We start from the raw sequence: 18,474 nt of genomic DNA on the forward strand, positions 1-18,474 counted from the left end.
TGTGGTCCCAGCTACTCAGGAGGCTGAGGATCACTTGAGCCCGGGAGGATGAGGCTTCAGTCAGCCATGATTATGCCACTGCACTCCAGCCTGGGTGACAGAGTGAGACCCTGTCTCAAAAAAAAGAGAAAAGGGTCAACAAGAACAAAAGATGGACAACACATGTGAAAAGACAGAGAGTTTCAGCAGAGAAATAGAAACTATGAAAAAGAACCAAACGGAAATATAGGAATAAAAATGTTGATATCACAAAGAATTAACTAAACAATCTTAACAACAGACTGGATGCAGTGGAGGAAAGGTCCAGTAAGGCTGAAAACAGGTCAATAAAAAGTGTCCTAACTCAAACAAAACCAAAGGAGAAAAAAGAATGAAAAAAATATATAGGAGTGTGTATCTGAGATCTGAAGGAATATATTAAACATATTAACTTAAGTATAACTGATTATGGAAGAAAAGACAGAAAACAGAACAGAGGAAATGGAGAAGAGAATGGCTGAGAACTGATGAAAGATATCAGTTCATAGATGCATGTTATTCTGAAACTCTATGTGACATAATAAAAAAATTATATCATTTGGTCTCTGCTCCCAGTTCGTGGCACAGAGCTCCTGAAACTTGTGTAATTTCCCGAGTGACAGAGGTGTTAGGTCCATCTTTTGTTCTAATATTTGGTCTTTGGTCCTGATTCCTGACATAGACCTCCTAATCTCTTGGAATTTCCTGAGTTACAGAAGCATCTTTTGCTCCAATGAGGCAACTGTGTATGGGATCCTGGATGGGTGCTGGTCACCAGAAGGACCAAGCCCTGATGAGAGACTTAGAGCTTTTGGCCACACTCGCCCTTTTCAGGGTAAGGTAGAGAGGCTGGAGACTGAGTTAATATTTGACTATGCCTATGTGACGAAGTCTCCATAAATACCCCTAAACTATGAGGCTGGGAGAGCTTCTGGGTTGCTGAAGACATCTATGTGCCAGGAGGGTGATGTACCCTCACTCCACAGGGACAGAAGCTCCTGCACTCAGGACCCTTCCTTCCAGATATCACCCTATGCATCTCCTCATCTGGCTGTTCATCTGTACCCTTTATCATGTCCTTTATTATCATAATAAACTGGTAAACATAAGTAAATATTTCTGAGTTCTGTGAACCATTCTAGTGATCAAACCCAAGGAATGTGTTGTGGGAATCTCTGATTTATAGCTAGTTGGTCAGAGCACAGGTGACAACTTGGATTTGTGATTGGCATCGGAGGTGAGGCGGGCAGCCTTACTGGACTGAGCTCTTAACCTCTGGGGTCTGTGCTAACTCCAGGCAGACAATGTCTGAATCGAATTGTAGAATACCCAACTGGTGTCAGAGAACTCCTTGGTATAGGAAAAAGCCCCACAGCTGATCACTGAAGGGTTTTGTGTTGACAGCATAGTAGGAATTTCCCCATCATATACTCTGAAACCCTCAAGCAGGATGAGCACAAGAAAACCACATCGTACATAGGGAACAGCAATTCAAATCATGGGGCTCTTCACCGGAAACAATGGAATGACAATCTTTCAAGGGGTAAGAAACCTGCCAACCTAGAATTCTATATCCAAAAACACCCTTCAAAAATGAAGGTAAAATAAATATCTTCTTCTTAGACAAAGCTGAGAGAATTAATCTCTAATGGATCAGCTTGTAATGAATGCCACAAAAAGTGTTTTAGACTAAGGAAAAATGATACCAGATGAAATACTAGATTTGCAGAAAGGAAACAAGACTGGAAATTATAAACATCTAAATATCTAAGTATTAAAAATATTTTTTAGTATTTTTAATTTCTATGCAAACACATGTATGTATCTAAATTCTTTAAAAAGCTATTGATTTTTAAAGCACAAATAAGAAGACTGTATTGTGGGTTTTATGGAATATGCATAAATTAGCCACGAGATAAGATCATAACAGGCAGGAGAGGCTAAATGGAAATACATTGGAGTAAGGTTCTTGTATTGGTGTAAAGTAGCATGAAATAATATTATCTGAAGGTACACTCTGGCACAAGGTACATATTGTAATCTCCAGAATGACCACTAAAAATAACACAAAGTGCTACAGCTAAAAAGTCAATAGAGTAGATAAAATGGAGTCCTGAAAAATACTAGAATTACCGAAAAGAAGGGAGAAAAGGAGGAACAGAGGAACAAAAAAAAATGAGACACCAAGAAATAAATACAGAAACAATGTGTGCCACATAATGATATTTTGGTCAATGACACTGTATATAATAGTGGTCTCATAAAATTATAATACCATATTTTTACTCTACCTTTTCTATATGTAGATACATAAATACTATTATATTATAATTGCCTATAGCGTTTAGTACAAGTTGAGTATTCCTTATTCAAAACACTTGGGAGCAAAAGTGTTTTGGATTTTGGATTTTTGAATGTTTGTATCATATCGGTGTGCCTCCCTAATTACAAAATCTGAAATCTAAACTGCTCCAATGATCATTTCCTTTGACCATCATGTTGGTACTCAAAAATTTTTGAGTGCATTTCGGACTTTTGGAGCATTTCGGACTTAAAATGTTTGAATCAGGGATACTCAAGTGGTACAGCAAAATGCTGTGCAGGTTTGTAACCTAGGAGCAATAGGCTATACTGTATAGTCTAAGTGTGTAGTAAGCTGTACCATTCAGGTTTGTATAAGTGCACCCTATGATGTCCTCACAATGACCATTGCCTAACGACACGTTTCTCATAACATATGAGGCGGGAAATTAAAGAAAAATAAAATTAAAAAGAAAGAGAAATAAGTTTTCCTGTATTAGGCTGACTTGTCTCAGAGGCAGCAACAGGCGCAGCCCAGACCCAGGAAAAGCCTTGATAATATTATCTAATGTGCTCTGAAGACTCTCCCAGCACTCCTTTAACATAGGGAGAAGAAAAACAAATTTTCCTTTGTTTTATGGAATGAGTTTACAGATTCCTCTTCTCTGTAACTACTGACTTCAAGTATTGTTTTATCTAAGCAGTAGAGTGAAGGTCATGAGCCTCTGAGCAGGCCCAAGTTACGGCCACCTGGGTGCCATAGTGAATGTTATAGGATAAGCCCATGCCTAGGCAAACCTAGATAATGGACATCTGGATTGCATAGCAATGGTTATGTGCAATCCTGAGTTATGAACCTGTTCCAATTTGATTATCTGTCTTTGTCCTGCCTCTGTATCCCTGCTTTCACACTACTGTAAGCTTGCTTCAAGCTGGCCCACCCCTTTGGTGAAGTGTGTATAAAAGTCAAGTGCTGTCTTTGTTTCAGGCCCAGTCATTTGGACGCTGAGTCAGCTGGGCCTGGGTGCATTCAATAAAAGATTCTCCTGTTTTAACCCAAGGTCCCTCTCTTGTCCTCCTGAATCCCACAACACATATCCCTGTCATTAAGTGATGTATGACTATCCTAAGATACTAGGCTTAAAACCAGCTAGTGTATAATTATATAATTATAAATTATCTAAACATTTTTATTGAAAAGCAGAGATTGTCAGAATGCATAAAAAGCGACTCAACTATATATTTAAAGTATATATTTTTTTAAAACAGAATAAATACACAGGTTAGTAGTAAAAGGACAAAAAAAGATGTATCATGCAATCACAACACATAAGGAAACTGATGTGGTTACTTTAAAGGAAGACAAAGCAGGCTTCAAGAAAAAGACTATCACAAATGAAGAGGGACATTTCCTAATGATGAAAGGATCAATTAATTAAGAAGACATTACTCATCTTAATGTATATGAATCTAATAACAGAGCTTCACAACACAAAATGCATAAATTGACAGAAATAAGAAAAGAAATAAATCACCACTGACAATTTTAACATCCTTCTCTCAGTGACTGATAGCACAAGTCAACAAAAAAAATTAATGAAATATATTTGATCCAAACGACCATCAACCAATTGGACCCATATGGCACTTATGGAATACTATTTTCAACAACTGCAGAGCTCACATTCCTTTCAGCGGCATGTGAAATGTTCACCAAGATAGGCCATATGCTGGGCCATAAAACAAATATGAACAAATATCAAAAGACTGAAATCACACAGAACATATTCTCTGATCAGATATTAAATTATAAATCAGTATCTATAAAATATCTATTAAAAATTTCCAAATATGTGGAAGTTCAACATACTTCTAAATTACCTATGGGCCAAAGGAGAAATGATGAAGAAAATTACAAAATATTTTTACATTAATGGTAACAAAAAACATATCAAAATCTGCAGAATGTTGCTAAAGCAGTGCTTAAAGAGAAAATTATAAGTTTAAGTGCTTCTATTACAAAGGAAGGAATAAAATTGGTGACCTAGACTTTCTTCTTAGAAAGCTACAAGAATAAGTTTAAAACCAAAGCAAGCTGAAGGAAGGAAATCATAAAAGTAGACATCAACTATAAGTAAAGTGAAAAAGCAGAAAAATATCAACAAAGTCAAAATGTGGTCACTTGAAAGATTAACAAAATTGGTAAGCCCTGGCAATACTGATTTTTTTTAAAGAGAGAAAACACAAAGTATCAGCATAATGAATGAAAGAAGGGTAGATACTACAGATGCTGCTGGCATTAAAAGGACATTAGCAACTTCATACCAATACGTCTGACAATTTAGATGAAATGGACAATTTATTTGAAATACACAAGTTACCAAAACAGTAACAGAAGAAATAGACAAATGGAACAGTCCTATGCCTAGTAAATAAATGGAATCCCAAAGGACACTTTAGACCTAGACGGCTTCATCAATAAATTCTATTAAAAATGTAAGGAAGAAATAACACCAATCCTACACAAACCTTTTCTGAAAACAGGAGATAAAGAAAACCTCCATACTATTATGAGGTCAGCATAACCTGTACCATACCTGAAAAATACCTTACAAGAGAATTACAGAGCAATATCCCTCATCAATATAGATGCAGAAATACTAGCAAAGCAAATCCAGTAATATGTAAAATAGATAAGACATCATGTTCTCAAATTAGATTTAGCCCATGAATACAAGGTTGGTTTAATATTGAAAAAAAATCAATCAATGTAATTCAAAACATTAACAGAATAAAGAAAAAAATATGATCATGTCAATGAATGCAGAAAAAATATCTGACAAAATTCTAAACCCATTATTGAAAAAACTCTCAGTAAACTAGGAACAGAAAGGAACATTTTCATTCTGTTAAAGGGCAGCTATGAAAAACCTACAGCTAGCATCATCTTTGAATGATGAAACATTAAGCCCTTTTCCTGTAAGATCAAGAATGAGGCAATAATGTCCATTTCTACCACATCTATTAATAAAACTGTGCAATGAGGCAAGAAATAGAAAATAAAAGCCATAGGGATTTCTGTGAAACTGTCATTATTCACAGATTAAATGATTATGTACATGAAAACTCCATGGAATCTAGCAAAAAACACTCTAAGACTAATGAGTAAATTTAGAAGAGTCATAGTATACAAGGCCAATTAAAAAAAGAACTGTATTTCTATAAACCAGTAACAAATAGTTGGAAAATAAACTTTCAATAGTATCAAACAATCAAATATCTAGGACTATGTCCAACAAAAGATGGCAGCATCTACATACTAAACAGAACAGGGATTCTGAGTGGGGCATGAAAGAGAAATCTGTACTATCTTTTGGTCTGTTCTTCTTAAATCTACAATCATTACAAAATAAAGTATTTTAAGGAAGACTTTTGGGGTAGAAAAGGGTAAATTTTTAATTCAGGATGGATTAAAGACTTAAATGTTAGACCTAAAACCATAAAAACCCTAGAAGAAAACATAAGCAATATCCTTGCATGGGCAAGGACTTCATGACTAAAACACGAAAAGCAATGGCAACAAAAACCAAAATAGACAAATGGGATCTAATTAAACTAAAGAACTTCTGTACAGCAAAAGAAACTGCCATCAGAGTGAACAGGCAACCTACAGAATGGGAGAAAATTTCTGCAATCTACCCATCTGACAAAAGGCTAATATCCAGAATCTACAAAGAACTCAAACAAATTTACAAGAAAAAAACAAACAAACCCATCAAAAAGTGGGCAAAGGATATGAACAGACACTTCTCAAAAGAAGACATCTATGCAACCAACAGACACATGAAAAAATGCTCATCATCACTGGTCATCAGAGAAATGCAAATCAAAACCACAACGAGATACCATCTCATGCCAGTTAGAATGGCAATCATTAAAAAGTCAGGAAACAGCAGATACTGGAGAGGATGTGGAGAAATAGGAACACTTTTACACTGTTGGTGGGAGTGTAAATTAGTTCAACCATTGTGGAAGACAGTGTGGCGATTTCTCAAGGATCTAGAACTAGAATTACCATTTCACCCAGCCATCCCATTACTGGGTATATACCCAAAGGATTATAAATCATGCTACTATAAAGACACATGCACATGTATGTTTATTGTGGCACTATTCACAATAGCAAAGACTTGGAACCAACCCAAATGTCCATCAATGATAGACTGGATTAAGAAAACATGGCACATATACATCATGGGATACTATGCAGCCATAAAAAGGGATGAGTTCATGTCCTTTGCAGGGACACGGATGAAGCTGGAAACCATCATTCTCAGCAAACTATCGCAAGGACAGAAAGCCAAACACCACGTGTTCTCACTCATAGGTGGGAACTGAACAATGAGATCACTTGGACACAGGGCGAGGAACATCACACACCGGGGCCTGTCGTGGGGTCGGGGGCTGGGGGAGGGATAGCATTAGGAGAAATACCTAATGTAAATGATGAGTTGATGGGTGCAGCAAACCAACATGGCACATGTATACCTATGTATCAAACCTGCACTTGTGCACATATACCCTAGAACTTAAACTATAATTTTTTTTAAAAAAGGGGAAATTTTAATATGAAGTTATAAGATGATATTATGATTTTATATTTTTAATGATTTTATATTTTATTATGATTTTATTTATTATATGATATATTAGATGATATTATGGAATTATTGCTAATGGAATATGATAATGGTATCAAGGAATGGAGGATATCCTTCTAACAAGTACCTGCTGAAGTACTTATGGGAGAAGTGTTATGATACCTCGGAATTTAGTTTCAGATGGTTCAGAAAAAATATATACATACATATTATATATATAATACAAACATACACATTTATACATACAAATAACACACAGAGAGCAACAATGTGAGTAGGAGCAGGCATGACTTAAAGAAAATTTGGCAAAATGTTAAATTAACATCTGATGAATCATAGGGGACCTGCCTTCATTGTATTAGTGTTTCAACTTGTTACAGTTTAAAATTTTTCAAAATAAAAAGTATTAAAAATAGTTTTCCTTATATTCCTTTAACAAAAAATTATCTCCGCAGAAATATGATGAAAGCTTATCTTAGCAGTTTACCTTTTTTTCTTCTAGAGAAAGTATACAACATTGTAATATTTCATTTCGTATCGCAAAAATCCCTTCCCCCAAATTCTTTAGCCTAACATTTCAGCAACTGGATACGTTAAAACGTTCACAGTGAACCATTTTTTAAATGAATGTCATGCTGAAGCCCAGAATTGAAGTCTAAATTGCTACTTGGAAAAATGACACATTCTAAGTAGGTCAGAAGAAGCTAATTCTTCTTATTATTATTCCCTTTCCTTTCTAAAATGGAAGCTATTCTTCCCTAAGCAATTCACTTACCTAATATATCCTGCCAGTATAAAAATGGAAATAAAATTAATGCTATATAGTGAAGCACAGAAAGAATCAAACAAACATAAACACAAAAAACACATTACTGGCCAGATGGCTTTACTGGCAAGTTCTTTAACACATTAAAATGTAGGGTAAGGGTCAAGATGACTGATTCCCAAATCTCACAAAGGTAGCAATAAAATAGAATATTACAAACTACTCTCATTTATAAACATAAGCTTCTAGCAAAAGCCTAGCACATAATAATCCATAAATAAATGAACCTATTCAACCAGTACTTTCTGCTTTGTCCTAAGGATGAATGATTACAGATGCAAAAATCAAAAATAAAAATGATAGTGAATAGAGACTGCAAATAATTCATAGATAAGATTTTGTAAATATAAAGAATCTAAATATACAGTTAATGGAATTGGTCACAGAGTTTAGTAGGGTTGCTAAAAACAAAATGAGTACACTAAAACCTATTGCATTCTATATATCAACAATAAACAGAAAATGAAATTTTAATAACATACCATTTATAATACCATCACAAATATGAAGTACTAGGAATAAATAACATAAGATAGGAAAGACCTTTATGAAGAAAATCATAAGGAATGTATTAAAGGGGACCTAAATAAATAGAGAGAAGACTATAGATTCACTGCAATTACAATCAAAATCCCAGCACAATTGCTTTTATGGAAATTGACAAGCTGATTCTAAATTCAGATGGCAGTGCCTAAGACCAAGAATATTGAAGACATAAGTGAAAAAGGAAAATAAGGTCTGGGGCCCTGCACTACCAGGTATCAATAGTTACCATAAAGGTATAATAATTAACTTAGTGGTACCAGAGACGAAGATACAGACGAATCACCTAAATCTCCTTAATATAAGGCAATAAACAAGTAGGAGAATGGGATAATACAAAAATGTTATCTTTGCACAAAATGTATACTTAAGAAAAGCCAAGAAAGTCAATGAAAAAACCATTAGAACAGTAGAAGTGTACTCTCTTGGACCCTATAGAGCGCCGTAGGTAGGTACTTATTGCAACTTGAAGTCTCAGGAAAGACCTTCTAGAAGAACTGAGAGCACAGCTGAAATAAGAAGAATAAGTAACAGCCAGGTGCAGAGAAGGAGGATGAGTTTTCTAAGCAGAGGGAACAAGAACAAAGGCTCAGAGGTAACAGACAATGTGGCACAACAGAAACTGCAGGCAATGCAAATAACTAGGGCACGGAATTCAAGATGCATCATCAACGACTAGTAGTAAATAAGAGCTAGCACCTAAGAGTCTTGGGGCCATGTTAAGGTGTTTAGGCTTTATCCTGAAGGCACTGGGGATGGGGGGTCTTGAAAATTTTTATTTTATTTATATTTTAATGGCCTTTTATTGTATCACTTTCTCTCGGCAATATGAAATAATCCAGGGAATTTTAAAGTGTATGGCTGTAAAAGACTATTTGTTTCTTGGTATAGTAACCTTTGATATTGTCAGTGAAAGACAGGTATTTAAATTAACTGTTATTGAAAACTCTTGCTTGTTACTGTTCTAGGAGCTGGTTGGTGGGCAATTATCATGTTTGTTTTAGGAAGATAATTTGTGGACCATATGAAGAGGCTGGAGGAGGAGAAATAATTCCAGTTAGACTGAGGAGAGCTAATGGGGGTCTGGGAAAATGCAATGGCAGTAAAATGGAGAGAATCCATTAATTTCATTGACTGTAATATACCATATTCTGTGGATGCAAGAGACCAGACAAGTTCCTACTCTCAAAGAGTTAATTTTTCTTATTATCTTTTAACTTTTATTTTAGTTTCAGGGTACATATGCAGGTTTGTTATATAGATAAAATATATGTCTTGGGGGTTTGGTGTACAGATTATTTTGTCACCCAGGTGATAAGTGTGGTATCTCATAGGCAGTTTTTCGATCCTCACCCTCCTCCCTCCCATCCTCCACCCTCAAACAGGCTCAGTGTCTATTGTTCCCTTCTTTGTGTCCATTTGTACTCAATGTTTAGCTTCTACTTATAAGTGAGAACATGCAGTGTTAGTTTTCTATTCTCACATTAATTTGCTCCAGCGCCATCTGTGGCCTCCAGCTGCATCCAATGTTGCTACAAAGGGCATGATCTCTTTTTTTGTGGCTGCAAAGTATTCCATGGTGTATAGGTACCACATTTTCTTTTATCCAGTCTACCACTGATGGGTATTTAGGTTGATTCTATGTCTTTGCTATTAATATTTTGAATAGTGCTGTGATAAGCCTACATGTGCATGTATCTTTATGGTAGAACAATTTATTTTCCATTGGGTATATATGCAATCATGGGACTGCTGGTTCAATTGGTAGCTCTGTTTTAAGTTCTTTGAGAAATCACCAAACTGCTTTCCACAGTAGCTGAACTAATTTATACTGCCACCAACAGGGTACAAGCATTCCCTTTTCTCTGCAACCTCACCAGCACGTTATTTTTTGAATAATAGCCATTCAAAATTTATTAAATTTTTTAAATAATAGCCATTCTAACTGGTATAAGATAGTATCTCATTGTGCTTTTGATTTACATTTTTCTAATGATTAGTGGCATTGAGCGTTTTTTCCGATGTTTTTTGGTTGCATGTATGTCTTTTTTTGAAAAGTGTCTGTTCATGACCTTGGCCTACTTTTTAATGGGGTTGTTCATTTTTTGCTTCTTTCTTCTAGATTCTGGATATTAGACCTTTGTCAGATGCAAAGTTTGCAAATATTTTCTCTCATTCTGTGGGTTGTCTGTTTACTCTGTTGATAGTTTATTTTGCTGTGTAGAAGCTCTTTAGTTTAATTAGGTCTCATTTGTCAATTTTTGTTTTTGTTGTAATTGCTTTTGTGACTTCATCATGAAATCTTTGCTGTGGCCTATGTCCAGAATGGTATTTCCTAGGTTTTCTTCAACAGTTTTTATAGTTTTAGGTTTTACATTTAAGTCTTTAATCCATCTTGAGTTAATTTTTGTAGATGGTGTAAGGAAGGAGTCTAGTTTCAATCTTGAAGAATTTTAAATGGGCAGGTGATATGATCAAATAAGTTGTTTAGAAAGGACATTTTTAAATTTATTATTTTTATTTTTTGAGATGGGGTCTCACTCTGTCTGGAGTACAGAGGCATAATCATGGCTCACTGCAACCTCGACCTCCTGGGCTCAAGGGATCCTCCCACCTTGCTTCTCAAGTAGCTGGGACTTCAGGTGTGCACCACCATGCCCAACTAATTTTTTTTTTTTTTAGATGGAGTCTCGCACTGTCGCCTGAGCTGGAGTGCAATGGCATGATCTTGGCTCACTGTAACCTCCGCTTCCCAGGTTCAAGTGATTCTTCTGCCTCAGTCTCCTGAGTAGCTGGGATTACAGGTGCCTGCCACCATGCCTGGGTAATTTTTTATATTTTTAGTAGAAACAGGGTTTCACTATTTTGGCCAGGCTGGTCTTGAACTCCTGACCTCGTGATCTGCCCGCCTCAGCCTCCCAAAGTGCTGGGATTACAGGCATGAGCCACCGTGCCCAGCCTAATTTTTAGATTTTTGATTTTGCAGAGACAGGATCTCACTATGTTGCCCAGGCTGGTTTCAAACTCTGAGCTCAAGTGATTCTCCCACCTTGGCTTCCTAAAGTGCTGGGATTAATAGGCCTGAGCCACTGCACCTGGCCCTTAGAAAGAACATATTGTAAAACAATGTCAGGTAGAGGGAGGAGAAGAAAAGTGGAGAAGGGAAGATGGAGTCAGGGAGGTGAGCTAAAAGCTGTGCTAGTATTCTGGGTGGGAGGTGACGGTGATCTGAACTGAGGCAACACAATGTGAAAACACAGAAGCAGAAACTGAAGCATCTAACAGACCTTTCTGACTGACAGACATCAGGATGGAGAAGAGTTGAGGAAGCCCTAGAGAGTTCTCCTGCACTGAGGCTGAGCCATTCTCTAAGACAAGCAGGTTTTGGGTGAGACCAATGATGACACCAGGCTTGGATTTGCTGAATGAGGCAAACAGATGAAAATGTCCACTGCTTTTCTAATTAGGAAAGATCATTAGAAACTTACCTGTTTTTGTCAAATGATGTTCTAGCTAAACGAGACTGCAAAATAGCTGTTATCTATTAAAACAGAACCAGAAAAAAGTATGAATATAAGTATTTATAAGTAAAATATCAATACAAGTTAATTGACAATCAAAGACAGACATTGTTAGGAATACTTACCATGGCAGTTTGGTCACCTAATTTGTCAAGGCAGGATGCTCTGTGAAGCTACAGTATCATAAACAGACATGAATTTATTTTTTCTCTCAGATGATATGAAGTATTTCTTTAGAAGCAATGAGAAACAGCAATCATTCTGTTAACAGTCAAGATTACTTCTGATATACCTATGGCTTCTTCCTAATATATAGTTTTAAAATTCAACATTTTAAGTCAATCTGCTACATATTTAGAAAACAGATGATTATTTGGGTAAGGTATACAAATACGAAATTTATAAAAACAGTTTCTACCTCAGTTTGCTTTGAATTTTCTACCCAGCAAGTGCTTACCTGAAGCAACGTCTCCACAACATCCTCCACTTTCCCAGGAACATCCAATTCAAAAACATATTCCATTTTGCCCTAACAAAAAGGGGAAGATATCAAAATACAGGAAGAGAAGCAGTGTGCCAAACTATGCTACTTTAAGAACACGTGTACAGAACCTGCTATGATAAAATCTGCATGTTTTACCTAGTGTAACTTCCCCCCTGGAATGAGAGTTCTAGGGGAGCAAGTCTACATAATTTGCTGCTCTATTTATTATTTCCCTCCTTCTTCTAACTTTGGGTTTAGTTTGCTCTTCTTGTTCCAAACCCTTAAGATATAGAGTTAGGATTTTTTTTTTTTTTTTTTTTTTTTTTGAGACAGAGTCTTGTTCTGTCGCCCAGGCTGGAGTGCAGTGGTATGATCTCGGCTCACTGCAACCTCCGTCTCCTGGATTCAAGTGATTCTCCTGCCTCAGCCTCCCGAATAGCTGAGGCTAGAGGTGTGCACCACCGCACCCGGCTAATTTTTGCATTTTTAGTAGAGACAGGGCGGAGTTTCACCATGTTGGCCAGGCTGATCTCGAACTCCTGACCTCAGGTGATCCACCCGCCTCGGCCTCCCAAAGTGCTGGGATTACAGGTGTGAACCACCACGCCTGGCCTAGAGTTAGGATTTTTATTTGAGGTATTTCTTCTTTTTTAACGTAGACATTTAATTCTGTAAACTTCCCTGTTTATACTGCTTTTGCTGCATCGCCTAAGTTTTGGTATATCATGTTTTCATTTATCTCAAGATTTTAAAATTTCTCTTTTGTTTTTTTTCTTTGACCCATAGGTTTTTCGAGAGAATGTTGTTTAATTTTCACATATTTGTGAATTTCTCAGTTTTCCTTCTGCTGTTGATTTCTAGTTTCATTCCATTATGATTGGAAAAATATACACAATATGATTTTAATCCTCTTAAATTTGTTAGGATTTGTTTTGTGACCTCACATGTGATCTGTCCCGGAGAATATTCCATGTGCTTGAGAGGAACGTGTATTCTGTTGTTGGGTGGAAAGCTCTGCATGTCTGTTAGGTCCATTGGGTCTGCAGTGTTGTGCAAGTCCTCTGTTTCCTTACTGATGCCCTATCTGAACGTTCTACCCATTGTCGAAAGTGTGGTATTGAAATCTCCTACCATTATTGTGTTGCTATCTATTTCTCCCTTCAGTTCTATCAATGTTCGCTTCATATATTTAGATGTTCTGAGGTTGGGTACATACATATGGTGATGATTAATTTTATATGTCATTTTGACTGGGCCATAGAGTGACCAAATATTTGGTTAAACATTATCCCTGGGTGTATCTGTGAGGATGTTTCTGGATGAGATTAGCACTTGAATTAGGAGACTGAGTAAAACAGATTGCCCTCCCCAATGTGGGTGGGCCTCATCTGATCCATTGAGGGCCTAAATCAAATAAAAGGCTAAATGGGAAAAACACTCGTTCTTCCTGTCTTCAAGCTGGGATATTGGTTTTCTCCTGCCTTCAGACTTGCATTCAGACTCAGACTAAACCCTATACATTGGCTCTCTCCTGGGTCTGGAATTCTTGGCCTCTATAATCACATGATTCAATATCTTATAATAAATCAATTTCTCTCTCTGTGTATATACATATATACAGCAATATACCCCTAGATGAGTGTATATGTCTGTATATATGTATATGCATATGTATGTATGCATGTATGCATGTATGTATATATATATGTGTGTACGTATGTACACACACATCCTATTGGTTCTGTTTCTCTGGAGAACCCTGACTAATGCATGCATTTGTAATTATTTATCTTTCTGACAAATTGACCCTTTTATCATTACATAATATCCTTCTTTGTCTCCTGTGAAAGTTTTTTATTTAAAGCCTATTTTGTCTGATATAAGTATGGCCAGCTCTGTTCTCCTTTGATTACCAAGCATGGAATATTTTTTTCCCATTCTTTCACTTTCAGCCTATGTGTGTCCTTAAACCGAAAATGAGTCTCTTGCGGATGGCATATAGTTTTAGATCTTATTTGTTTTAATCCATTCAGGCACTCCATATTTTTTGATTGGGGAGTTTGATATAGTTAAAGTAATTATTGATAGGGAAGGACTTACTGTTGCCATTTTAACTGTTTTCTGTCTTGTAGCTCATTTGTCCTCTGTTGTCCTCTATCTGTGTTTGTGTTGACATTTTATCATGACATAGTTTGATTCCTTCCTCATTTTTTTTTAAATTTATTTTGATAGTTTTTGTGGTACAAGTGGTTTTTGGTTACATAAATAAGTTCTCTGAGGTTTTGGTTTACCTGTCACCTAAGCAGTGTACACTGTACCCAATATGTAGTTTTTTATCCCTCATCACCCCCCATCCTTCCCCCTAAGCCCCGAAAGTCCATTATATAATTCTTTTTTTTTTTTTTTTGACAGAGTCTCGCTGTGTCGCCCAGGCTGGATGGAGTGCAGTGGTGCGATCTCGGCTCACTGCAAGCTCTGCCTCCTGGGTTCACACCATTCTCCTGTCTCAGCCTCCCAAGTAGCTGGGACTACAGGCACTTGCCTCCCAGCTAATTTTTTGTACTTTTAGTAGAGACACGGTTTCACAGTGTTAACCAGGATGGTCTCGATCTCCTGACCTCATGATCCGCCCACCTTGGCCTCCCAAAGTGCTGGGATTACAGGCATGAGCCACCGTGCCCGGCCCCATTATATAATTCTTATGTCTTTGCATTCTCATATCTTAGCTCCCACTTATAAGTGAGAACATACAATAATCTGGTTTTCCATTCCTGAGTTATTTAACTTAGAATAATGGCCTTTAGCTCCATCCAAGTTGCTCAAAGGCCATTATTTCATTTTGTTTTATGGCTGAGTAGTATTCCATGGTGTATATATATAGGACATTTTCTTTATCCACTTGTTGGTTGATGGGCATTTATGTTGGATTCATATTTTTGCAATTGCAAATTGTGTTACTATAACTATGTGTGTGCGTGTGTCTGGTTCACATAATGGCTTCTTTTTCTTTGGGTAGATACCTGACAGTGGGATTGCTGGATTGAAAGGTAGCTCTACTTTTAATTCTTTAAGGAATCTCTATACTGTTTCTATAGTGGTTGTATTAGTTTACATTCCTACCAGTAGTGTAAAAGTGTTCCCTTTTCACCAAATCCATGCCAACGTCTATTATTTTTTGACTTTTTAATTATGGCCATTCTCACTAAGTAAGGTGGTATCTCATTGTGGTTTTAATTTGCATGTCCTTGATAATTAGTAATGGTGAGCATTTTTTCATATGTTTGCGAGTTGTTTGTATATCTTCTTTTGAGAATTGTCTATTCATGTTCTTTGCCTACTTCTTGATGGGATTATTTGTTTTTTGCTTGCTGATTTGTTTGAGGTTCCTCGTAGATTCTGGATATTAGTCCTTTGCCAGATGTGTGGTTTGCGAAAATTTTCTCCCACTCTGTGGGTTGTCTGTTTACTCTGCTGGTTATTTCTTTTGCTGTACAGAAGCCTTTTAGTTTAATTAGGTCCCGTTTATTTATTTTTGTTTTTGTTGCATTAGCTTTGGGGTTCTTAGTCATGAATTCTTTGCCTATGCCCCTGAGAACTGGAACAAGACAAGGTTACCCACTTTCACCACTTCTATTCAACATAGTAATGGAAGTCCTAGCCACAGCAATCAGACAAAAAAGAAAGGGCATCCAAACTGGAAAAAAGGAGGTCAAACTGTCACTGTCCACCAATGATATGACCATTTACCTAGAAAACTCTAAAGACTCATCCAAAAAGCTCTTAGATCTAATAAATGAATTCAGTAAATTCTCAGGATAGAAAATCAATGGACACAAATCAGTAGCACTGCTATACACCAACAACGGCCAAGCTGAGAGTCAAATCAAGAATTCCATTCCTTTTATAACAGCTGCAAAAAAAATAAAATAAAATACTTACGGTTATACTTAACCAAGGAGGTAAAATAGCTTTACAAGAAAAACTATAAAACACTATTGAAAGAAATCATAGATGACACAAACAAATGGAAACATACCCCACGCTCATGGATGGGTAGAATCAATATTGTGAAAACGATCATACTGCCTAAAGCAAGCTACAGATTCAATGCAGTTCTTATCAAGATACCACCATCACTCTTCACAGAACTCCCATCAAAATACCTTTGTCAATCGGAAACAATTCTAAAATCCATATGGCACCAAAAAAGAGCCCAAATAGCCAAAGCAGTACTAAGCAAAAAGAACAAATCTGGGGGCATCACATTATTCAACTTCAAAATATACTACAAGGCTATAGTTACCAAAATAGCATGGGACTAGTATAAAAATAGGTACATAGACCAATGGAACAGAATAGACAACCCAGAAATAAAGCCAAATACTTACAGCCAACTAATCTTTGACAAAGCATACAAAAACATAAAGTGGGGAAAGGACACCCTATTCAATAAATGGTGCTAGGAAAACTGGCAAGCCACATGTAGAAGAATGAAACTGGATCCTTATCTCTTACTTTATACAAAAATCAACACAAGATGGATCAAAGACTTAAACCTACAACCTGAAACCATAAAAATTCTAGACGATAATATTGGAAAAACTCTTCTTTTGTGTATCTTCTATAGGTATTTTCTCTGTGGTTACCATGGGTCTTATATAAAACATCTTACAGTTATAATAATCTCTTTTAATCTGTTAACAACTTAACTTCAGTCACATACAAAAACTATTCCTTCAGATACCTGTCTCCCTTTATGTTAATGATATCTCAAATTACATCCATTTATACTGTGTATTCATTAACACAGATTTCTAGTTATGGGGTTTTTATACTTTAGTCTTTTAATTTGTATACCAGAATTAAACTGATTTACACACCACCATTACAGCACTACAGTATTCTGTATTTGCCTTTACCAGCAAGACTTATAATTCCTACACTTTCATGTTGGTGTTTAGTATCTTTTTGTTTCAAATCGAAGGACTCACTTTAGCATTTCCTATAAAGCAGATTTAATGGCGGTAAACTCTGAGCTTTTGTTTATCTGGAAAAGTCCTTATCTCTCCATTTTTTTCAAGGACAATTTGCCAGATACAGTGTTCTTTGTTGGCAGGTGTTTTTGTTTGTTTGTTTTATTTGGTTTTGTTTTTACCATTCTGAATTTATCATCCAAGTTTCTGACCTGCAAGCTTTCTGGTGAAAAATCTGATCATTTTATGGGGACTTTCTTCTGTGACCAGTCACTTTTCTCTTGCTGCTTTCAAAATTAACTCTTACTTCTGATAATCTGATTATCATGCATCTTGGTAAGGACATCTTTGAAGTCCTCCTATGTGGAAGACTTCTTAAATCTGGATGTCCATCTCCTTCCTCAGTTTTGGCAAGTTTGGGACCATTATCTCTTTAAATACACTTTTTGTTTCTTTCTCTCTCTCTTCTCTTTCTTGGACTCGCATATTATGTATTTGGTCCACTTGACAGTGTGTCATTAGTACTTTAGGCTTTCTTAACTCTTTTTCATTCTTTTTTCTCTTAGCTCCCCTAACTGGATAATTTCAAAAGACCTGTGTTCCAGTTTGCTGATTTTTTCTTCTGCTTTATAGTCTGTGCTGGACTCCTCTAGTGAACTTTTTAGTTAAGTTACTACATTCTTCTCCAAAATTTCTGTTCATTTCCTCTTTATATTTTATCTTTGTTAATATTCTCTTTGTTAAAATTCTCATTTTCTTCATGCATAATTTTCCTGAGCTCATAAAGCATCTTTATGACAATAGTTTTGAATTCCTTGTCAGGTAATTAATATAGCCCCTTTTCTTTAGGGTTGGTTTCTGAAAATTTATTTTGTACCTTTGATTGGACTATTTTTCTCTGATTCTTTGTGCTCCCTCTAATTTTGTGCTAATATCCACACATTAAAAACAACAACAACAACAAAAACAGTTACCTCTCCAGTCTTTAAGGACTGGCTTCACACAGAGAAAGAGACCTTCATTAATCAGCCTGGCTAGAGATGCTGGAGGCCTCTCAAACCTTTTCTAGAAGTGTCTTCTCTGGACTTATGCATGTAGATTCCTAATTAGAGAAATTTATTGGTTTCATTTTTTTCAGAAGTTTGGA

At 36.3% G+C, this 18,474-nt stretch overlaps 1 protein-coding gene across 1 annotated transcript in view; it reads right to left on the bottom strand.

Moving 5' to 3' along the window:
- The window catches only part of NSMAF (neutral sphingomyelinase activation associated factor), a 75,296-nt gene that overhangs the window by 27,345 nt on the left and 29,477 nt on the right, over positions 1-18,474 (bottom strand). The window contains 3 exon segments of the mRNA XM_054497746.2: positions 11,838-11,890; positions 11,996-12,043; positions 12,328-12,399. Of these exon segments, the coding sequence (XP_054353721.1) occupies positions 11,838-11,890; positions 11,996-12,043; positions 12,328-12,399 (173 nt within the window).

The sequence above is a fragment of the Pongo pygmaeus genome, chromosome 7 (assembly GCF_028885625.2).
Source record: "Pongo pygmaeus isolate AG05252 chromosome 7, NHGRI_mPonPyg2-v2.0_pri, whole genome shotgun sequence".
NCBI lineage: Eukaryota > Metazoa > Chordata > Mammalia > Primates > Hominidae > Pongo > Pongo pygmaeus.